Here is a 24,267-nt window from a genome sequence, read left to right as displayed (position 1 = left end):
AGATAGCCTCAGACAGCAGCCACACAAAGCAACTACTGACTTGATGCCCTGCAGAACCAATTTCAGCTGCTCTTAAATGCGACCCAGTGTCCAATCAGTGTAGACGTGCTATTTCGAATTAGCAAAACGCTAAGTCGAATTAGTTTTTGGGTCTAGATGCGTTATTTTGAATTAGCTTATTTCGAATTAACTAATTCAAAATAAGGTAGTTCGAATTAGCGCTGTAGTGTAGACATATCCTCAGAGTCACTGGGAGAGGGCATGGAAACGGGACTGTGTGATCCTCCTCATGCTTTGTCAAAGAGGGCAAGAAGTGTTATTTGATCTCCACTCAGTCACTGAGGGACGGGAGAGATGCAGGGCCAGGTGACCCTCAGTCATTGTCAGATGGTGGTGGCTAGTCCATGGAGCTGTGTGAATTCCTGTCACAGGGCAAGGCCACTGGGGTGTGTGACCCTCTTCCACTGGGCCACTGAGTGTGTTAGGACATGGGTAGAATTGTCAATTTTCAAATAGCACAAAACTGAACACATTAGCACTGCCCCTTCTGAGGATTGTGTTGTGGGCTTATCTCCTGGGGCTCCTGGTCAGTGGTGCAGTGAGACTAAGGCCAGCTCCCTGCCTGCCCTGGCTCTGTTCTGCACCTGGGAAGCATTAGCAGATCTGGTGCCTAGGAGGGTAGGAGGAGGAGGCTTTAGGACAGTGGTCACCAACCAGTAGATCAGGATCTACTGGCAGATCTTGGAGCCTTTGATAGGTGATCTTGACGAAGAGGTTTCACGAAGAGGCTATCAAGCACTGGCACTTCAGCTGCCCTTTCCCCCACTGCTGCTCATCTCCTGCCCTTTGCCTAGGAGCTGCCTCTCCCCAAACCCTGGAGGGAGGGGCGCTGATGTCAAGGTGCCCCCTCTCCCACCCTGTATCCTAGCTCCACAGAACAGGGGGGAGGAGGCACACAACAGAACTTGGGATGGAGTTTGCTGAGTGCTTTTGGTGGTGCAGGGCCAGGGCAGGGGTGAGCCTGCCTTAACTCCACCCAGGAGCAACCTAAGGTAAGCAGTGCCCAGTCGGAGCCCACATCCTGAAACCCCACCCCCAGTCACAAACTCCCTCCTAAACTCCAAGTCCCTGCCCTATGCCCAAGCACCCCTGCATCCAAACACCCTCTCACAGCCTTCCCCGAGAACTCCCTATTAGGCCCCAACTGCCTGCCCCATGCTCACATCAGAGCCCCTCACACTCCAGATCCCTTAATCCAAGACCAGAGCCTGCACCCCAACCCTTTGCCCCACCTGGTAAAAAGGAGGAAGGCCAGGAGAGGGAGGGAGGATGGAGTGAGCAGGGGCGGAGCCTTGGAGAAGGGACACAAAGGAGGTGGGGCCAGGGTATTTATATTTGAGGTAGGTCTTGGATTGCACTTAAATTCAAAAAGCTTAAAAAGGTTGGGAGACCACAGCTTTAGGAGGTTCTGTGCCCTGCTCTACCCACAGCAACCCACCCTCTCCAGTTCCCATTGGTCAGCAGTGCAGAGCTGGTGCTCAGTACAGGGGCAGCTCCATGGCCCTCCATTGCCTAGAAGCCAGATCTTGGCCACTTCCCAGGTGCAGTGTGGTGCCAGGAGAGGTGGGGACTAGCCTTCCTTAGCCCGGCAGAACCAGCAACCAGACTTTTAATATAACTTAGACTTTAAATATAACTTAGATAGGGCCACGATAAGGTGGGTGCATAATTGGCTGGATAACCGTAGTCAGAGAGTTGTTGTTAACGGTTCTAAATCCTGCTGGAAAGGGATAACAAGTGGAGTTCCTCAAGGGTCTGTTTTGGGACCCGTACTGTTCAATATCTTCATCAATGATGTAGATATTGGGATAGAGAGTACGCTTATTAAGTTTGCGGATGATACCAAACTGGGTGGGGTTGCGACTTCTTTGGAGGATAGGGACATAATTCAAAATGACCTTAGCAAGTTAGAGAAATGGTCAGAGGTAAACAGGATGAGGTTTAATAAAGAGAAATGCAAAGTGCTCCACTTAGGAAGGAACAATCAGTTCCATACATACAAGATGGGAAGCGACTGTCTAGGAAGGAGCATGGCAGAAAGGGATCTAGGGGTCATAGTGGACCACAAGTTGAATATGAGTCAACAGTGTGATGCTGTTGCCAAAAAAGCAAATATGATTCTAGGTTGTATCAACAGGTGTGTTGTAAGCAAAACTCGTGAAGTCATTCTGCCGCTCTACTCTGCACTAGTTAGGCCTCAGCTGGAGTACTGTGTCCAGTTCTGGGCGCCACATTTCAAGAAAGATGTGGAGAAATTGGAAAGGGTACAGAGAAGAGCGACAAGAATGATTAAAGGTCTAGAGAACATGACCTATGAAGCCAGGCTTCATGAACTGGGCTTGTTTAGTTTGGAAAAAAGAAGATTAAGGGGGGACATGATAGCGGTTTTCAAATATCTAAAAGGGTGTCACAAGGAGGAAGGAGAAAATTTGTTCCTCTTGGTTTCTGAGGACAGGACAAGGAGTAATGGGCTTAAAGTGCAGCAGGGGAGGTTTAGATTGGACATTAGGAAAAAATTCCTAACTGTCAGGGTGGTCAAATATTGGAATAAATTGCCAAGGGAGGTGGTGGAATCTCCCTCTCTGGAGATATTTAAGAACAGGTTAGATAGACATCTGTCAGGGATGGTGTAGGTGGAGCTTGGTCCTGCCTTGAGGGCGGGGGGCTGGACTCGATGACCTCTGGAGGTCCCTTCCAGTCCTATGATTCTATGAATGACCAAGTTAGGGGTGCTGACCAAAGCCACCAGGGTCCCTTTTCCATGGGACATTCTGGTTCAAAGCATGGGAGTGGTGCCCTCCCCCCCCTCACATTGAAAGGGGCAGGGATGTAGACTTGTGTGAACCCCTCTCCTGGGAGGGTAGGGACGTGGGGCCCTGTGTGATCCCCCTTTGGTGTCACTGGGGAAGCACAGACGCTGCCACCTCACTCTGGGGGGAAGGCCGGGAGGAAGTGGCTGATCTGCCCTTCAAATAGCCTCGTTCCCTGAGGCTCCCTTAGCCCCTCCCCAACCCCAGCTCCGCTCATCCCTGAGGGCGGGCAGGGACCAGTCAGTGGGCGGGGCTAGCGAGGCGAAGATCTGCCCAGGCCAAGAAGAGGGGGCGGGGTCAGCACTCCACTGGGATGGAGGCGTAGGCACGACAGTGGGAGGCGCCCTAGATCTCCCGCGCTTTCTCTCGCGCGTCCCCCACTCCCGCCCATTAAGCGCTCTCACGCTCTGTTCTCTCCCTTTCTCCACTACGCAACCCCACCATTGACCAATCGCCATACGGCTGTCAGAAGTTTCCGCCAATGAGTGCTTCTCTCGCGTCGCCCTCTCGTCTGGAAGCGACCCAATCACAAAAGAGGATAGGGACCATCCGCAGGGCGGTCGGTTTCCCCCAATCCTCAGCCCGACGTGGACCACGGACCAATCAGAGAGGAGGACGCTTCAGCCTAGAGCCAATGGGCGCCCTGGAGCTGGGCGCTGGGGGACGGGGTGTGAGGGACGCTCGGACAAGAGCGCGGCGGTGGCAGCTCCGCCTCCTTTTGGTGGGTGCGCGGCCGGCTCCCCCTCCCCTCCCTGCCCGGCCCGGCCGGTCTCTCTTTCCCTCGCGCAGCAATGGCGGCGGCGGCGGAGCAGGAGCAGCAGCAGTTCTACCTCCTCCTGGGCAACCTGCTGAGCCCGGACAACGCGGTCCGCAAACAGGCCGAGGTGAGGGGCGCCCGCGCCGGCCTGTCAGGCTCCCCGAGCCGCCGGAGGGGAGCAGGCAGCGGGGCCGGCCCAGCCCCACGTGTGAGCAGCAGCTGGGGCGGTGACTCGCGGACGCGGCTGCCCCGCTCTGGCCGCGGTGGCGGTTTCGGCCGTTCGTTCTGGGCCGGGTTTAAATGGCAACTGTCACAGGGTCTCGCCCCCGCCCCCTGGGCCTGCGCCGCTGCCCCCAGCCCCGCGCGCGTGTGGCCGCGCTGCTCCCCTCAGGCCTCGCAGGGCCGGGGGCCTCCGCCCGCGGTGTCGCCCTGGCGCTTCGCCCCCTGGCCCGGCGGCTCCGCTCCGCGGCTGCCGGGGTCTGACCCGGGCGTAAGGCGGGACCGGCCACGGGGTCCCTGGCGGGGCAGCTCCGTGGGGTCTGAGGCCCGCGCCCGGACCTGCCCGTGAAGGGACAGCGGGGGGGGGGGGGGCTGACTGTGCCCTGGGAGGAGGCCAGGACCCTGCACGTGCTGAGAGATACCAAGAGAAGCGATTCACTCGGCTCGCCCCATTCTGGGCAGCGACCTCGCCGCCCCCGCACCCCTCCTCCCAATCACCATGGTCCAGCCTCCGCGGGACGCTTCGCAGCCAGCAGCTCCTCGGGCAGTTGCATTTTGTCCTCACTTCAGCTGCTGTCCCGAAGCGCCCGGATCTCTCTCATCTGAGTTAAAGCGGCGCTTCTAAGCGAAGCGTTTTTCTACAGCGGGAACGTTACCATCGCCAGCAGCCAAAACTTTTCACGTGTCACTTCAGCAAAAACGCTTTGTAATTAGTAAGCTCGGCTAATTCTGTCTCCCCTCCCCGCAGTACTTAGCGTCTCTATTGTCAATCTAATGGGAAAGCTCTTTTCTATTGAATTAAATACCAGAGTCTGGTTGAGCATGAATTCCCATTGGATGACTGTGCTGAGTCTTTTATCGCTTCCTTTGATTTAATGAGCCAGCAGAGTTCAGCACATTCTTTCATAAGGAATAATTGTGCTTTTTCTCCTCTGCCAAAATGAAAACTCAGCCTATGGTTATTTTTCTTTTTGCTCATGCATATTAAGAGCACATTGAAGTTGAAAATTGTGTGTAGGTAGCAAAGCCACCAGATTTACAGTGAAGCAGCAAACAGTGCTCCCGCATTCTGGGACGTAGTGGTAAAATACAGACTGTAAAGACAATTATGGAACTTGATTTTCTCATTTGGATTACCCATGTGCACTAAGTGAGGGTTTTTTTAACTAAAGTGTATTCTTTTAGCATAGAATGTATTAAAGCAACATAAAAGATTGTGGAGAATTTTATAAAACGTATTTAAGTGGGACTAAATAAAACAGTTTGTATTGTTTAGTTTATGTAAAGTTTGCTTTGAATTAACTTGAATTGACAAATGTGCAACTGATAAATCTGGTTGACTACGCCACATAACATAAGAACAGCCATACTGAGTCAGACCAAAGATCTTATCTATCCCAGTATCATGTCTTCCGACAGTGGCCAATTCTAGATGCTTCAGAGGGAGTGAACAGATCCCTCTCCTTTCAACCATTTCCAGTTCCTGACAAACAGAGGCTAGGGACAATATTTTTATCCATTCTTGCTAATAATTATTGATGGACCTAACCTCTATGAATTTATCTAGTTTTTTTTTTAACCCTGTTAAAGTCCTGATCTTCACAACATCCTCTGGCATGGGGTTCTACAGGTTGACTGTGTGCAGCATGAAGAAAAACGTCCCTTTCTTTGTTTTAAACCTGTTACCTATTAATTTCATTTGTTGAACAAAAATACCTATTTGACATGACGGTTTCAGATTGCTGAACCAAACTGTGTTGTCTTTATAATCAAATATAGTGTAACACCCTGGAATTTTTTTTTATTTAAGTATATGGAACTTGGTGTTTGGTTACTCTGTTTAGTTCTGATATAATGGAGTTAGTTGGATAATGAGTATTTTGTTTGTTGTTCCTAAAACTCCAATGAATGTTTCTGGGTTGCATATTATAGCTACTTTACTTTTAAGGTAAAAAATTTTGATTAATTCCATTAGGTAGATTTTTTTTTTTAAGTGATAGTAAGCATCTTTCAAGAAAAACATGTTTTAGTAGAGAAGTGTATTCTTCTCTATCCAGAACGCTCATTAATGTCAATAAGTTATATGCATAATATTAGTATATTATTCTGGAAAATGGCTGAGAGCATGTTTATCGCTTAGACACAAGTATACAAATCATTATTGAGCTCCAGTATGTTCTTAAATTCCAGAACCTCTGAAGGACAGCCATTTCAAACAAATGTAGTTGCTTGTTGAATCTCTTATGACTGTTCGAATTAAGTGTTCCAGTATTTAGTTAGTCTAGATACCTTCAGGCTTTGTAAATAAAGCATGACTATGTACCATGTGCAAATTCATTGCCCTAATACAGAGATTGGCAAACTACAGCATGCGTGCCAGAAGTGGCACATGAGCAGATTCTCCCCCCCCCGGGCACACAAGCCTCCTTGCTGGATCCGTACGCTGACCATACGGGACTGTCCCAATTTTAAATACTCTGTCCCAGGGTTCCCATCAAGTAGTGAAATGTCCCGGAAAGCCCTGCCGGACATTTAACTATTTGATGGAGATACCGACTTGCGGGGAAGAAGCGACTGAAAAAGGTCAGCCTCTGCCACCCTCCCCCTCCCCCCTGAAGCAGATCTTGTAGGTGGCTCCATTGGAGCTTTGCTGGCGGGGCAGCTTCTGGTGGTGTGCATTTTCCAGCCATTCCGCCACCCACTGCCCCACCAATGGAAGCCGTGGGGCCCCCGGCCTGGCCATGCCCCTGCTGCTTCCTCCATGCTGCTTGTTGGTACAGCAGCCACTGCTGTTGCTGTTGGGAGAAAGCATGGTGGGTCCAAGGTAACCACCAGACAGAGCCGCTCCCAGATCTCTGCACCTTGCATCTGCCACTTCAGCCTCCGCAGGAGAGCTCTGTGTGCTGCCGTGCTCTCTCCCCCTGCCTCTCCCCATCTTGCTAGGGGAGTCAGTGATCTGGGTCAGGTGGGGAAGGTCAGGGTTTCTTCACCCCCCCCCCTCCACTGCGCCAGGAATCCTGCTTCATGTAGGTGGGCTGAACTCCCTCCCCCTTCCCACCATGCTGGGGGAATGGCAACACGCTGTTGGGAGGCTTTTACTGCTGCAAGGGGGTGCAGTGCCAGGTAAGCACCCCCCTCATGCACAGATCCCCACAACCCAATCTCCCTCACTCACCTCCCTCTGCCAAGATCCTGCACCCCCAGCTTGCTCCAGCACCCTCCCTCTTGGCCAGACACACTTCCCCAAGCCCCCTCATAGCCAGATACCCTACTCCCAGTCTGCTTCTACACCCTACTCCCAGTCTGCTTCTACACCCTACCGCCCACCCAGACCTCACAACCTCACCCCCTTCTGCACTCCACCACTGCCCAGTTCCTGCACCCCATCCCTATCCTATATGCTAGCAGCCCTGTTCCACACACTGAACTCTTCATTTTTGTCCCTACCCCAGAGGCTAAAGAGGGGAGGGGTCCATAAGATCCACTAACTCCGGATCCCCAGAAAAGTAAATCTGGCATATGGAAAGCCCTAAACCTCAGTCCTCCTTGTCCCTTTCCCTTGCTCCGTGGGGCTGGAGCACCAGAGGAGTAAGTCGTCTCAGTTGGGGGACACGTGAATTCCAGAGGAGTGAGGGTTTGGGGTTTTTGGAGGAATTTTTTTGCTTCACTTATGTGGTTCCCCAACTAATATTTCTGTGTCAGTGGCCCCCAACCCAAAAAAGATTCCCCACCCTCCCATAAATAAAGAAAACTTGGAAACCTTTTGTGTTGGACATAGTTTCATTTTAAACAAAATATTAATTTAACATGAAAAAGTTTTAAATGCTTAATCTGTTTAATAATTTAAATTAAACTATTCTCCCTAGCTGCAGCTGGTTCAGAAAATACGGTCATGGTACACAGTCTGCCCCAGCCCTCCATCTCTCCCTCACCACGTCCCGGCTCACAGATCCAAATAGAAGCAAATATGTTAAATCTTGGCACACTACTTCTGAAAGGTTTCCGGCCCCACATCTAATATCAGGTGTCAGTGGCTAATGTGCAAACCTAATAAACCCTTAAATATAAAAAATGTGTTGTTAAATATTTCACAAAATATGCTTCTGTACACTTACTGGTGTAATATGTTTCATGAATAACTAAACCTCTTTAGTACTAGTCCCAGTTTTGCCACTGACTTGCTTTGTAGCTCAGGAAAGTAACTTGATAACTTTACGCCACCATTTCCTTATCTGTACAAATGGGAATAATTATCTCAAAGAAATGTTGAGGATTAACTGGTTAGTGTTAAAAGTATTCAGTTAATTGTTACAAATGAAAAATAAATTTTAATGCACTAAACCTGGGTTGAGCATGTTTGTACTTACTAACATGCACAATTTAATACAGGAGGCCTCAGAGATGCGACCGCCCAAGTTCCAGCCCCCTGCACTTACAACCATTTTTGTAAGTGTGGAAGGGGCCAGAAACTCAGCCCGCATTTACAACAGAGCCTATCGTAAATGAGGGTTTAAGTTACAATGCCCCCAACTTGCGATGCTTCCCCCGGAACCGATCGTATTGCAAGTTGGGGGCCTCCTGTATTCCATGCAGTCACTTGCCATTAATGACTTTCTACTATGTTACTATTGAGTAGTAATAGCTGTTGGAACTAAATTCTTAAATAAAATTGGAACCTTTTAGGGATGAAAAATCCTGTTCAATTGGTTAACCAGTTGAATGTGATGTTTAACCAGTTAACAGATCAAAGGTGGAGGAGGGGGACTGCTCCAGCCTCACTAGATAACTGGAACTGGTAAGCATCATCATTTAAGGGTAATGCTTACTGGTTAACCCTTGATATCCCTAATACCTATAAAGAGGGTGCAAGAACTGCTTGAGATTAGTGTTACAGGCAGTCCCCGGGTTACATGGATCCGACTTACATCGGATCCCTACTTACAAACAGGGTGAGGCAACCCTGCACTAGCTGCGTCCCCCCAGCAGACCAGGGAGACGTGAAGCTAGCGCCCCCCCCCCCCCCCCAGCAGACCAGGGAGACGCGGAGCGGCTTTTCTCAGCAGACACCTCAGCTTGAGAATAAAGGTCTGAGGGAAGTGAGGTGTGGGAGAATAAAACTGAGCTCTGGAGAAATGTATGGCTAGAGTTTCCCCTACAATATGTACCAGTTCCGACTTACATACAAATTCAACTTAAGAACAAACCTACAATCCCTATCTTGTACGTAACCCGCGGACTGCCTGTATAGCAAATCCAGGTGTATGGTATTGCATCACTCTTCTGAATAGTGTGTACAGAATAAAAATTTAATTCAGAATCTCAGAAAAAATGTACCGGTCTCAAACTTATAATATACGGTTGTAATACTTTGCAACACTTACACTGTTAACTCAAACCATCTTGATAAAAACTGTTCCATTTCTTTTCATCAAGTCTCAAAAGAATATATTTCCTTCCTTAGAATTTGGATCTCTCTAGTTTGTTTGCTATGTCTGCTATTGTATTTATCTTGCTGTATCTAGGTTTGGGGAATAATATTCCAGTGACAGTAAGTCTGGGATAAGAAGGGTGGTCAGCAAACATGAATTATAGAGTATGTATACATGTATTCAATGACCAGATGATAAATACATGTTGGACCTCCCTGGTCATTCATCCTCAGGACCTGAATCAGGAAATTTGCCCGACATGGGGAGGTCCCTGCCACCAGCTCCCCAGCCAGCTGCCCCTAAGTGACCCCAGATCTCCTACTGTCCCAGCCAGCACTCCTGCCTCTACGCCGTCTCATCCCTCCCACACACACGTTGCTGGGCCTGGCTGAGCTAATGCTATGCTGTTGCCATCCCCCGGTCTTGGTTGGGCTTAGGGATGTGATAGTATAGTCGGTTAAGTGATTAACTGACAAGCAAAAGCTTATAGGTTAATTCTATACTACATGCATTTCCTCCTCTCCCCCCCTCCCCCCCCCCCCCCCAGTAAATTTTTTTAGCAGGCTGGCTAACAGCTCAGCTCAGGCCTGGCTTTCAGTGGGGTCCAGGACTTACCCCTGTTGCAGCTCTGTATTTAAAGTGTATTAGGAGTCAAGTGGTTAGGCAGCGGGGCTCAGTCCCAGCTCATACCAGGTTCGGGAGCTCAGACCTCACCTGGACAGGGGATGCTGTCACCCCACACTGCTGCCTCTATATAAGAGGGAGAAGTGCAGGGCAAAAGGCAGCCAGTCTGTGAGGGGAGATGTTTTTTAAAAGGTCTCCCCTCATGGACCAGCTCCTGCCTGGCACCCCACGCTGCTGCCTCTGACACAAGGGCAGCAGTGCAGAGTGGCAGAGGCTGCCCGTCCTACTTTTGGGTACTATAGACTAGTCAACTAACCAATAAGAATTCATGTGGTTACTCAACTAGTCAGTTAGCTGATACTTAACATCCCTAGTTAGGCTGCCAGAGGCCCTGGCTGCTGCTAGCCCTCCTGACAGTAGGCTCCCCGGGCACTCTAGCTGAGGAACATTAGGACCACGGATGTTGCTGAACCAGTGAGTGCCGATTTTGGGAAGTGCAGGCACTTCTGATATACGTTTGCTGTCTGAAAAATCTTAGTCTAAAAGAACAAGTAATGTGAAAGATAAAACAGTAATTTAAGTACTTTCCCCAATGACCTTCCTCCCTGTTTTTAGTTGGTAACTTTCTGAAAGCATTACAGTAGAAAAGGGAGATTTCGAGGGGCGGTGTACTGGATCTTAAAATTTAGTTCAAGGAGAGAGTTGCATGTGTAGGGGGGGTAGTGTGATAGAAAATATGAAGATGGTTGTAGGTGAAGTGAACAAATTGGAGGTGAGGGCATGCTAGTGAAATGGGGCTATGTGGGAGATGTATAAAGAGTCAGAAAGAGGGGAAGGAGAGCATTATTAAAGGCCACGAAAATCAGAACAAGAAGCTTGACCTTATGTAGTACAGTAAAAACTCAGTTATAAATACCAGAATTGCAAACTGACTTGTCAGTCATGCACCTCATTTGGAACCCGAAGTATGCAATCAGGCAGCAGCAGACATAAAAAGCAAATATAGTACTGTTAAATATAAACTACTAAAGAAGGAAAACCGCATTTTTCTTGTGCATAGTCAAGTTTGAAAGCTGTATTAAAGTTCAGTTTTATAAACTTTTGAAAAATCATTTTTTTTAGTTACAAATATTTCAGACTTTACAACCTCTTTTTCTAAGGTGTTTAATTCTGAGATTTTACTGTAGAAGGGGGGAAGATAGTAAGAGGGCAGAGTATCTGTTAATTGAATAGTCAAGTAACTTCATGAATTCTTATCGGTTACTAGACTATTCTATAGTGCCAGAGGGCAGGGCTTGCAACCAGTGCTCTCTGGCTGCACTCCTGAGGAGCCCCCTGTCATTCCCTGCTACTGCCTCTGTATCAGAGGCAGCAGCACAGGGTGCCAGGTGGGAGCTGGTCTGTGAGGGGAGCCAGTTTAAAAACCAGCTCTCCTCATGGACTGATAGAGGCAGCAGAGTGGGGTGGCAGCAGTCCCTGTACAGTGGCAGGATCTGAGCTCTCGGATCCAGTGTGATCTGGAACTGAGCCTGCCTGCCTGGTTCCTAATATGTTTTAAATGTAGAGCTGCAGTGGGGATAGGTCCCAGATCCATAGCAAGCCAAGCCTGAGCCGGGATGCTGGCCAGCCTGCTAAAAAATTTACTGGGGATGGGGAAGAATGCATTTAGTATATCGTATTAACAGATAAGCAAAAGCTTATAGGTTAATCGACTACACTATTACATCCCTAGTTCAGTTTGATTGGGGGTGGATTAAATTGTAGGCATGTTAACCATTTATTTTTGTAAACGTATAACTGCTGAAATTTTCAGCGGTTACATGTTTGTGAGGTGGGAGGAGGGGAGAAAACACCAGCTCCCTCCTACCCCACCGTTGCCTCTGATACAGAGGCACAGAGTGGGGGGCATGGTATAACTGCAGGTAAACCAGTGAGCCCCAGCTTATTGGTTAACTGTGTACATGAGTTACACACTAACATCCCTACTAAATGGTTGCTCTGCTCTGAAGTTAGCACTGCCACCAGTAGTAGCATATAAATAAGTAAGGGTGCCTAGAAATGGAGTGCTAAGTCTGTTGTGAAAAGTGATAGACAGTTTCTTCATGCCTTCCCTCTGGTGTTAAACAGTTGCTATTAAAAACAACAACCCTTCTGCTTATAACAATTCAATAAATACATGTTTCAATCTCAATTTAGAAGTGGGGAGAAAAAGTAAATTTATTTTAAATAGGGTTATGAACTTAGCATTCAAATCAGGGGCCAGATGTGGTCCCTGGCTTGCCTGGCCCCGGCCCCCATCTCTCAGGGTTCCTCCCACCCCCAGCATTGGGGAGCCTTCACTGGCAGTCCAGCCCCTGCTGCTTCACGCCTGACTGATTTTTCTGTGGGCTAGAGGCCACTAACCCAAAAAAGGATCCCCATCCCTGATTTAATTAATGGAATGTATTAAAAATGTTCTTGATTTATAAATGAGGATGGCACTTAGAGGCATGCAGTGTGAAGGGGGTCAGTATAAAAAGGTCGAGAATCCCTGGGTTAGAGCGAAGACAAGAGATTGAATGTAAGTGTGGAGGGGAGTCACAGATGGATTTGTTGAGAAATAGGTATAATCAGAGCAGACTTGTATTTTGATGAGAAGTTATCTAAAATTTAGTTGTTTATTTACACATGTGAACTTCATTAGAACATGAGTGGAAAAATGGGGGAACACATGGTGGTTTTTCTTTCTGAAAAATCTTATAATGATGAGGTGTATTATAAATAAAACTTGTCACTTTCTTCTGTCTACAAAAGTTTCTGATATTTGGTTCCAATCTTAATTTAGGTCTTAGAATAGGGATGTGAATGTGTAACCATGTAAATAGTTAATTGATGAGCCTGGATTGTACACAGGCTCCTGGTTAGGGATGTAATGGTGTAGTCAGTTAATTGATAAGCAAAAGCTTATTGGTTAATGCTATAAACCAATGTTTCTCAACTTTTTTTATAAAGTACCCCCTTTAAAAGAAATAAGTACCCCCTGTACCTAGTTTTCAGACACAATTTTTTTTCTATCATTGCAACACATTTGTTTTAAACAACTTAATCGTAGCTAGGCAGGCAATGACATTTTTTGGGTGTAAAAAGTACAAAAATAATAAAGCGCTGTAAAACTTGAAAAAAATTAAGTTTTCTCCAAATTTCAGTTGTTGATGTACCCGCTAGACTTCTTGAGTATCCCTAAGGGTACTCATACCATTGGTTGAGGGACAGTGCTATAGACTACACTCAGTTTCCGCTTTGCCCCAGCCAGTATATTTTTAGCAGGCTGGTCAGCAGCCCAGCTCAGTCTTGGCTCATGCTGGGTCTGGGACCTACCCCTGCTGTGGCTCTGCATTTAAAGTATAGAAGGATCCAGGAGGGCAGGCCGCCTGGCTCAGTTCTGGCTTTGTCAGGTCCTGGAGTTCAGACGGGCTCTTGCCACCCCATGCTTCTGCATCTGCATCCGAGGCAGCAGCGCAGAGCAGCAGGTAGCCAGTCCATGAGGGAAACTGGCTTTTAAACTGGATCCCCTCCTGGACCAGTTGCTGCCTCTGATACAGAAGCAGCAGCGCAGAGTGGCAGGGGGCTTCTTGGGAGTGGGGCTGGAGCATGCTGGCTGCCTGCCACACCGCCAGATACTATAGAATAATCGAGTAACTTATAAGAATTCGTGGAGTTAATTGACAATTCAGTTAACTGATATTTAACATTCTTACTCCCAGAACATGCATTTTACCAGAGGCAGCAGCCTGGGGTGACATGTGGGAGCCATACGCGTGGGGAGTTGGCTTAAAGGCTGGCATCCTGTGTACATTGGCTCCCAGGGTGACTGCCTGCCGCCCCATCTGTAACCACTGAAGTTTTCAGTAGTTACACGGTTACTTAATTGCACTCAATTTAACATCTGTATCTTAGAAATAAAACTTCATTACAGGCTGAAGATGTTAAGTAGCGTGTAATTCACAAAGCAAGTAGTTGATGCATTTTTGTATTGGATTAGTCGATAGGGCAGCACTGCCCCTTTGAAATGCTGCAGCAGCATTTCGCGCTGCACAGAGCCTGGGATCAGCTGGGAACTCCCCAGCTGACCCCGGGCTCCCTACGGCTCTGTTGCTTTGAAATGCCGCAGCAGCATTTCAAAGGGGCAATGCTGCATGGCTGATCCCAGGTTCTTTGCGCTGTTGCCGCTTTGAAGTACCCCCCCTTTTCCTACCCCCTTGTTGCCTCTTGATAGAGGCAGCAGTCGGGGGGAGGAGGGGAGAAAGGGAAACGACTAGTCTACTATCCTGTTGATATCTGATAAGCATTTGCTTATCGGATAGTTGATAAGTCCTTAACATCCCTCTTACAGGCCTGAGTTGAGAAATACAATAAAATCTTTCTGGAAGTCTATAAGGCAGTTTCCTTCCAGGTCTCATTGTTTAATTTTACAAATTATTCCAAATATGTGCTACATTCATCACAATCTACTTCGACAAATTAATTTTGTGTACATGATGCATGTTCTTTTTTGTCTAATAATTTGAAATGGATTCTCCAATTAGAGCAATTAAGAGTCTTAATATTAATGTTTTCCAGCAGTAACTTGCGGTAGTAACTTCTACTTTTTTTTTTAATGAATATGTAGGAAACATACGAGACTATCCCAGGGCAGTCCAAGATCACATTCCTTTTACAAGCCGTCAGGAATGCTGCTGCTGCTGAGGAGGTTTGTGTTAAGAATAATTCTGCAAAGTTTAAGAGGGTTTCTGGGAGTGGAGGGAAGGATATGAATGAGGAGAGGGGGGTGTGTGTGTGTGTGTGTGTGTGTGTGTGTGTGTGTGAAAGTTGTTTCATTGCAGGAATGAGTGACTGAATTACAAATCTGGCATTGTTATTTTTATAGTGAGTCATCCTGAATTCATCACATTTAGAAAGAGCTGGATTTAGATTTCATTCGTATGTAGTTCATTGTGTGCAATTGCCAGTAGAGTTGTTGTACGTTGTCTTTTTGAGTTACCGGTACTTAATTACTAATTCTCTTTTGGGGATTTATAGTGATTGCGTCTACCTGCGTTACTTCCTGCATGTACATTGTCTTGCTGAAATAACAAATGGTACTTTCCCTAAAATAACAAGCAGACCTGTAGCCCCTTAAAGGCTAACACATTTTTTTGGGCATAAGCTTCTGTGGGTAAAAACGACTTCATTGATGCATTTGTCAGATGCATCAATGAAGTCGTTTTTACCAACAGAAGCTTATGCCTAAATAAATCTGTTAGTCTTTAAGGTGCCACAGGAATCCTCATAGTTTTTGTGGATACAGACTAATGCAGCTGACACCCTGCTACTTGTCACCTTTTCATAGAAAAGCTTATGCACAATATTTTTTACATGAATGTATATGTGCATGTTATGGTATTATCACCTATAGCAATGCTTGACAAATTATTTCATTATAAGGCTCTATTTAAATGTTGCCCTTAGGCTAAAATGTCTAATGTTTCTCAGACTGCTTAAGTTCTGTTGTACTACCATTCATGTGAATTTTGTGCTCTGTTGAGGAAACTTTTTTCTCTAATTGATCAGACAGACAGTTAAACAACTTCTAAACTAATGCCATACACAGTGAAGTTGGTTTGTGTAACATAAAAAGTTACAAAATATGCCCCTCAGGTACTCACTTTGTTTGGAAATGTTTGCACATTGCAAAATATCTTGCAGTTCAGAAGTAATTTAATCTTACAAGAAGTACTTATTCTTTGACATCTGGACACATTAGAGTTGCAAAAAGTCATTTAAAAATGTAACTGCGTAACCACTAAAAAGCCTTGCACTTACATACACTACAGGATCTGTAGAAAAAAAATTAAATATGCTTTATACTGAAGAGCCCTCAGCGAAGTCTCTCTGGGAGCCAGCCCTGGTCCCCAGAGGCTTTGCTATGGGCTTTGTAGCTGGCTTGCTGGGAGTTGCTTTTCAGACATCTGTGGCAGGCCTGGCCCAGCCCCACTGATAAGGGCTGTTCTGGCTAGCCCCTTACGGCTAGAGCAGCCCCATGCCCAGGACAGGCAGGCCCAGGCACTAACCAGTTAACTGGTTAACCATTTTTATCCTTACAGTATACCAAGTGCAAAACCACTAACCTAACCTCAAAAAACTCAGAATCTTTAGAAATGTAAAATAGTACGTAATTTTTCAACCTAGAGCTTTAATTGGGGAGGTGTTGCTGAATCATGAAAAGAAATTTAATATAAATTAGAATTTCTCTATAAATATGGGGAGAACAGCACTATCAAAGTTATGAAACCCTGTTTTTTGTGTTTATATCTGTTGGGGGGAAATTATGTATTTCATAATCTTTCCCTTCAGAAAGTTGTTGTGGGCCCTATACATCATATTCATATATAGTTTAGATCACTTCTGCACAGTTTTTTGTCACAACTGATGCTCACAAAGTCCCACTTGATTGTTCTCTACAAGTATTATTTTATTACCTTTCAACCCTCCTATTTAATGAAAGGCAGACTAGCAACAACCAGAGTAGTCTTAGGTTTTCAGGATCTCCAGAGTCCCATTGCTGACCAACCATGTGGCCTTTGGGTGACTAATACTTTGCCTCACCTCTAAAATAAGAATACTTCTCATTCTTGGGATGGTGTGAACATAAATTAGCCCTTTAAAGTTTCAAAGCTGTGTATAATGTCCTGATTATTTTGAATCCATATTTAGTGTCTGTTAAAGCAATTGATATTTATCAAATTGTAACATAAAGTTGTGTACCTTTTTGCTTAACTACAAAATCATTTAACCCATAGCAAATTTTAAACAGAAAACAAATGCTGGTTTAAAAACAATTAAAGCACAATAGAATGAGACTTCTACTATTAAATGAACCCGAAGTTTGATTTTTAATGGACAGATACAGTGAGCCCTCGCTACTTCGCGGTTCGACCATCGCGGATTCACGACTTCGCGGAGGGGCTCCGGCGGGGGAGCAGCCCAGGCGCGCCTGGGCTGCTCCCCCGCCGGAGCCCCTCCGCGGCTTTCAAAGCCTCGGGGGAAGCCGGCGGGGGGGGCATCCCGCCGGAGCCCCTCCGCGGCTTTCAAAGCCTCGGGGGAAGCCGGCGGGGGGGGCATCCCAGGCGCGCCTGGGCTGCTCCCCCGCCGGAGCCCCTCCGCGGCTTTCAAAGCCTCGGGGGAAGCCGGCGGGGGGGGCATCCCAGGCGCGCCTGGGCTGCTCCCCCGCCGGAGCCCCTCCGCGGCTTTCAAAGCCTCGGGGGAAGCCGGCGGGGGGGGCATCCCAGGCGCGCCTGGGCTGCTCCCCCGCCGGAGCCCCTCCGCGGCTTTCAAAGCCTACTTCGCGGATTTTCAGCTATCGCGGTCGGGTTTGGAACCTATCTACCGCGATAAACGAGGGTTCACTGTATTTTAAAAGTTACTCTGAAGCCTTTAGTGTGCTGACACTCAAAGAAAAAAGTGTTTTTGTTTCTTTCGGGGGGCGGGTGGGGGGGGGGGGTTCCTGCGCCCATTTGGTATTTAGAAGTCTGTTGCTGAAGCTTGAGAATACCATCACCACCCCCACATTGAGGCCCACCTTCTTCCTCTCCTTTTTCTCTGTTCAGGCTCATGCCAGTTTCCTCTTTAGTTTCATCTTCCATCCTGCTGCTACTTGTAATCACGCTTAAAAAGGCATGAATATTTCATAAGTCATGCTCATTGTTAGCCAACAGAGTGCACAGTTGTTGGATTACTGGTTTCAGCAACTAGGGTTGATCTAATCTTAGATGGGATCCACAGGCAGGATTCATGGGAGGGTTCTGTCTGATCCAGTTGTGGATTTTATGAATTGTGGTTGTTGTCCTTTACAGAATATGATTGAGTTATGAAAGGTACATTCCCTGGAAATCTTGTCAGATTCCCCAATGAATGTAGATGATCTCTATGAATCCCAAGTGTATCCTGCCTTGTTGCATGCATGAATGAGCAATGCACTACTCATTACACTAATTCTATTTTAGGAGTTTCTCTAGCATTCATGAACATAATAGCTTATTTGTGAAGTAGTGTGGGGGAAAGCACTGGACTGGGACTTGGGAGACCTGGATTCTAGTCCTGATTCTGCCATTGGCCTAATGGTATGACCTTCTACCACAGTTTCCCCCATCTTTAAATGGCGATAATACTTAATCCTCATAAAGAACTTTTGAGATCTGCTTATGAAAACTTGTAAGCTAGATATTTATATTAGCTTATTAATTTACTAGAAGATTTACCCAGCATTGCTCAGGTCCTTAATTAATTTTGGGTTTTTTTGGAAAATACATTAAAATGTACATGCTTCATTTTAATTATTGCTCTGAAGCGGGGCTGAGAATGAGGGGTTAAGTATTCCGGCTGCTCCAGAGAAGGAGCACTACCCCAGCCCTGTCTCTCAGCAGCTGAGAAATGCCTCTCCATGGTTGCTGCGGTGCCAGTGGGCACAGGTTAGGGAGGGATATATGTTCTCTCACTAAGCCAATCCTAGTTTCAGGGCTGAATTACCCAACAGACAGACTAAGCACGTGCTTAGGGCACCAGCAAAGCAGAGGCACCAAAAAGAATGAGATTTTATGGTATAGTATTGTTTTTATTTTGACTTACATATGGGGGGCACCATAATCTTTTCAGTGCTTAGGGTCTCTAAAGGTCTCAGTCCGGCCCTGCCCAGGTTCATTTGCCCCCTGCACTCCCCAGCCAGACTAAGGAATGCTGCAAACTATTTACTTTTCCTACTCCCTGAAGAAGGGGAACAGCCAGCAATGTTCCTATCTTGGTAGGCATGCATGCCCCTAGCTAGCCCCTTTCACCTACCTTGTGATTTTGTCTCTTTTCTGTATGGTTTTGAGAAGCAATCCCATGTCAGGAACATTCTGTTTTTCTGGCACCACCAGACCCTGAGCTTACTTTAAGTTACAGTAAGAGGAAGCTGTATACTGAATTTGGTGGTCCTAGCTTTTAGCGTTTAGGAAGAGTTGATGGATGGAAAGACTCTCTAAAATATAATAGATCTTTGAATTATGTATTTGTAAGGATGGACACATGACCAGCTTGAAAATAATTAATTGGTCAATGGTCAAATATTGGTCAATGTCACTAGTTATTGTCAAGGATTTTAAAGCACTAATTTATTAGAACAAAAACCGGGGGGGGGGGGGGGGGGTGATGACTTAATGGCCTCTAGTAGGGATAGCTTTAGATACTTATGCCTAAATACAAAAACCAAATTACTTAACCGAGTTATTTCAGTTGAGAAAAATATGAAGCACAATGAAATTAAATTCTAAAGAGGAGAGGTTAGGACACATCAATTTTAATTAAAAACACCTAAAATCTATGGGAAGAGACAGTGGTGTTTTTAGAAGAGATTGGGAATTTTTAATCTTGAAAAAGTATGTAATCTTAAACTACATACATACTTATCCCCTTTCCAAGTAAATAATTTGATTAGTTTATCCAATGGATTGTGTATAAAAACACATAACATTTCATAGGAGTCAAACTAATATCTTGTTTATGAGGCTTTTTCCACAGAAAACATGGTAATATGTAAAATATGTTTTTGCAATAGGCTAGACAAATGGCAGCTGTCCTTCTACGACGCCTTTTATCTTCTGCGTTTGAGGAAGTCTATCCAGCCCTTCCACCTGATGTTCAAACTGCCATCAAAAGTGAACTTCTGTTAATTATTCAGATGGAAACACAGTCTAGTATGAGAAAAAAAATCTGTGACATTGTTGCTGAGCTGGCTAGGAATTTAATAGGTATGTTACCTACATGCAATGATCACTACCTGTATGTAAATACCGATCTAAAAATATCTGCATTATATTTTGCTTCTTAATCTTCAGTAGAATTTCAAAGTACAAGTGCAAGTACAATGGTTAAATATTAAATATTTCAGCTTAAACAAAACATAATCTGAGTTTTTCTCCTTGCTGTCTATAGGACCCTATCAAGTTCACGACTATGAAAAACGTGTAATGGATAATTAAATCAACTCACCACAAACTAGAATTCATGGGGGAGGGCTTACAGAGGGTCAGGGCTGGGGGCGTCCCAGCTCAGAGCTCTTGACATTCCCTGGGCTCCAGCTGCTAGTCTCTGGGCTGGGCAGGGATAGGGTTTATTTTTGCCTTATTACCCTACACAATTGCTCTGGGGGGGCAGGGGCAGGAACCACTGCTGGAAACTCCTGGGCTGCTGCCCAGTTGTAAGTCTTCCTGTGGGTCTGAACTCCCAGCCAAAACCCTCACCCTCCCAGGCACCCCAGCTCTCTGCCTTAGCCTTGAGTCCCTTCCCACACCTTAAACCCCTTGACCTCACCCTGGCCATACATAACCTCCATATTGGTGCATATAACAAAATTCATTCCTTACGTTAATGTAAAGAAAAGGAAACATTGCCCCAGCCCAGCTGGGATTAGCAGCTTGGAGACCCTGGCTGGGGCACTTGTAGCTACGGATGTCAATGTATAGTCAACTACACGATTCACAAATTAAACCTAGTCTTATTAGTTAATCCTGTCGACTACATACATCTCCTCCTCCTCCCTTGCTGCTTCTGTAATCAGAGGCAGCAGTGTAGCGTGGTGGGATCCGGTGCCCGTGGGGAGCCAACTTTTAAGCCAGTGTGGGGAGCTGGCTTTAAACCTCTCCGTGTGTACTGACGTTGCCTCTGTCGGAGGGGCAGAGGGGTTGCAATGTGCGGGGCAAGGGAGTCTGCTCCAGCATCCTGTGAAGCAGCCTCTATCCGTGGGAAACCTGGGCCCACTGCCGACAGAGGCTGGTGCAGCACTGCAGGGTGGAAACCAATCTGCACAGGGAGCTGGTTTCTAAATAGTCTCCCCTCATGGACTGGCTCCTTCTGCTGCCCCCACTCCCCCACACGACTGCTGCCTCTATCAGAGGGGAGACTGAGTGGGGCTGAGAGCACACTGGCTGTCAGCCCCATCCCTGGGGATTATCAAATAATTGTATAACTGATAAAATTTTGTGTAGTTATGTGACTATTTTATTACATGCTGTCTAACATCCCTACTCGCTACAACATTGGGGGGGGAGGGGGGAGGATCAGACTCATGTCCATGAATCTCCTATGGCTGCAGAAAGCTCTGAAGGCAACACAAAAGTTAGGATGGCAATCCTGCAGCCCCCCGTACAAGAGCTTTGAGACTGCCTCCTCTCCCCCTTCCCCCCCCCCCCCGCCCCATGGACCCTTTTTTGGGTTGGAACCCCCGTGGTTATAGCAGCCTGAAATTTCAGATGTAAAACATGAAATGGATTTTTCAAATCCTGTGTCTGAAATTTGACCAGAATGGATCCCCTGAATTTGGTAGGGCCATATTTATATCCATGTAGAAGTAACTACAGAAGGAAACATAAATTGGGTTGGGTACGAATTTCTTAAGTTTCACTACTTTGACTTTTTCAGTAAAATTTTTTCACAACTGTGTTCTTACTATATATGAATATCTTTTCATAAAAGTAAATGCTGTTCTCTGTCCCTTTCAGTGTGTTTGCTTGTCTGATAGGCCTTTCCTTTAATTTTACCATTTTTACATTCCTGGAATACTTTATACTATGGCTTTTATACATATTCCATTTAATTTGTTTGTAATTTTTTTAAAGATTTAAGTGTACTTTTTTTCTTAGTCCAAGTATACACCAGTTTGCTGCTGCTGAAATACTGCTCTTATTTTAACTAATTAAAATTCTGCTCAGTTTTGATTTAGTTCAATGTCAGAGCATGCAAAGGCTTTGCACAGCTGATATCCTAATATATTAATTGCTGTAAGTTGCATTTGAGACTTAAACAATCTTATTTTTTTTTCCTAGATGAGGATGGCAATAACCAGTGGCCAGAAGGCTTGAAATTCTTATTTGATTCAGTCAGCTCCCAGAATGTAGGACTGCGTGAGGCTGCTCTGCATATTTTTTGGTATGCTTCTGGACCTCAGTTAGTACATGTGGGTTTTTAGCCAAATCATATGCTTGTAAGAAATGCAAGACGAGAGAAACTGTAATACTTTACAACTGATTATTCATCCTTTTTATATTCTGGTATGCATTTTACTTGACACCCAGAAAAAGAGGGTAGGATATTTGTTAATGATTTAAAGTGTATCTTTAAGCTTAATTTGCAGTCTAAAGTCTTAAACATATCTAAAATGGTGTTCTTTGTCTTTAGGAACTTTCCTGGGATTTTTGGGAATCAACAACAACACTATTTGGAGGTCATTAAGCGGATGTTGGTTCAGTGTATGCAAGATCAGGAGCATCCAACGGTAATACACACATTCCCCTTTTATAGACTCATAAGAGGGAGGATGTTCTGGTGATTAGGGTGCAGCTTAGGACACTGTGGACCTGGAATTCAGTTTTCTGGTCTGCCATGAATTTCCTTTCTGACCATGACAAGTCCCAGAAAGATAACATTTTCAAATGTGCCTAAGTCAGGTTGGAAGCAAGTCAGATTCACTTTGCTTCACACTTACCTCTTACGTGCCTAAGTCATTTTTAAAATAGGACTACTAAGTCACTTGCTTAGTTTTTAAAATGTTACCCTTTCTTTCAGTTCCCCCTATGTAAAAATGGTGAATAATACAACCTCACACGAGCAAAGTTGTTCTGATATAGTAATGAAGACCTGAGATTTGACTGATTGTTTGGCAAAATTTCTGATGAATGAGTTTATTGAAGCCTTAGTGGAAAAACATAATAAACTTTTCCAAGTGGCTGTTTTGGAAACTAAAAGTGAATCTAAAATGTAACCTTACCTACAGTGACACTAGCGTGACATTTTAGCAGCTTACTTAAAAATAGTGTCAAATGTCATCAAACATCAGTATACCATTACAAACTCTAATCTTAGCCTAAAACAGCTTTTTTCCTCCTCTCTTCACTTTAGGTCAGGATGCTGTCTGCAAGGGCTGCAGCTGCATTTGTACTTGCTAATGAGCACAATCTTCCTCTTCTGAAACATTTTGCAGACTTGCTACCTGGAATCTTGCAGGTAAGAAACCATCCAGAAAGCATCTGATCACTGCCACCTATATTTACTTGACGTAAGCACAGATTATTGATTTGTAAACTCCTTAGTGGCTTGTGAATTCTTGCTATGTTCTACATTGGTCATATGTGCCAAATTGCTTTTAGTCTTTTGTTCACTTGGAGCATGTCTACACATAAGCCACGCCAGCATTGCAACTGTACCCATTCAGCAATATCATAGTGAAGGCATTCTATGCTAATGGGAGGGAGTTGGCATAATAAAACCACCTCTGTGAGTGGTGGTAGGACTATTAGCGGGAGATGCTCCCCTGCTGGTGTAGCGTTATCCACACTAGTACTTATGTCAGTGTAACTTACATCACTCAGGGGATTGGCTTATTCGCACCCTGAGCAACATAAATGATCCTTAAAAAGATTTATGCTCAATAGTATAAGGAAATGTAGGATTACAAAATAGTAAAGCAGGATGTTAAACGTCTGTTAAGGATAAATATTTTTAAATCCGCAGACTACGAATAATTTGCGTACAAGATAACTCAGTTGATTAGAGAGACCTCTAGCCCAAAAAATTGCAGTTCACAAAAGCTTACACAATAATTATATTTTGTTTAGTCTTTAAGGTGCCACTGGTCACCTTGTTGCTCTCTTTAAATCATGGAAATCCAGGAAATTAAGACAGGAACAGTACTAATGCTGTGTGCTGTTCAGAAAGGGCAGGCATAACCCAGGTAGTCATAGGTCTGTTCACGTAACATCAGTCCAAGACAAAATAATGAAAATTCTGACTAGTATTCAGTGAACAAGGAAGAAAAAGTTGAGAAAATAATTAATGTTCATCCTTATGAATTTAAGGGAAATGGCTTTGTCAAACCTGATTGCACGTTTGATGAGATTACAAGTTTTGTTAATATATAGCTGTGGTGTCCAACCAGTTCTGAAGCAGTAGGCACTATAGTGAGCTAGCCACTTTCAATTGGCCAAATAACCACATGTGGCTAGTGTGTTTGACGCCACGTGGACTGTGAAATCTGGTGTGTTCCATTTCTCTTCTCCTCCCCCTCCCCCCCTGCCCCGGTCATGAAATAATCTCTTATGTGCTTTTACACTATATCGTATATTTCACAGAAGAAACCAGCAATTTTCAAATTGGGGAGCCTTATCCAAACAGGCAGTCTTGGGAGGGGTTGCAAGGCTGTCTTAGAAGGGTCATTTTGCTGGCAGTTCTGTCTTCAGACCTGGGATCCTGGGCAGCTGGTGAGTAGCAGCTGCTGCCCAGCTCCGAAGGCAGTGCTGCCAACAGCACAAAAGTGTAAGGA

The 24,267-nt window shown here is 45.5% G+C and overlaps 1 protein-coding gene across 2 annotated transcripts in view; it reads left to right on the top strand.

Moving 5' to 3' along the window:
* The first annotated feature begins 3,533 nt into the window (after positions 1-3,533).
* The window catches only part of IPO5 (importin 5), a 127,367-nt gene continuing 106,633 nt past the window's right edge, over positions 3,534-24,267 (top strand). Inside the window, exons 1-6 of one of the 2 annotated variants that reach the window (XM_075918783.1) lie at positions 3,534-3,754; positions 14,548-14,628; positions 19,510-19,702; positions 21,776-21,878; positions 22,128-22,224; positions 22,848-22,952. In XM_075918783.1, the coding sequence (XP_075774898.1) occupies positions 3,662-3,754; positions 14,548-14,628; positions 19,510-19,702; positions 21,776-21,878; positions 22,128-22,224; positions 22,848-22,952 (672 nt within the window). In that variant the 5' untranslated portion in view covers positions 3,534-3,661. Of the gene's footprint in view, positions 3,755-4,054; positions 4,560-14,547; positions 14,629-19,509; positions 19,703-21,775; positions 21,879-22,127; positions 22,225-22,847; positions 22,953-24,267 lie in introns of those variants that run through there. The other variant, XM_006119706.4, reaches the window with a different exon arrangement.

This window comes from Pelodiscus sinensis, chromosome 1 (assembly GCF_049634645.1).
Source record: "Pelodiscus sinensis isolate JC-2024 chromosome 1, ASM4963464v1, whole genome shotgun sequence".
In the NCBI taxonomy this organism is placed as follows: Eukaryota; Metazoa; Chordata; order Testudines; family Trionychidae; genus Pelodiscus; species Pelodiscus sinensis.
Note: the sequence above shows the minus strand (reverse complement) of the source record. Positions and strands in the feature narration are given on the sequence as shown.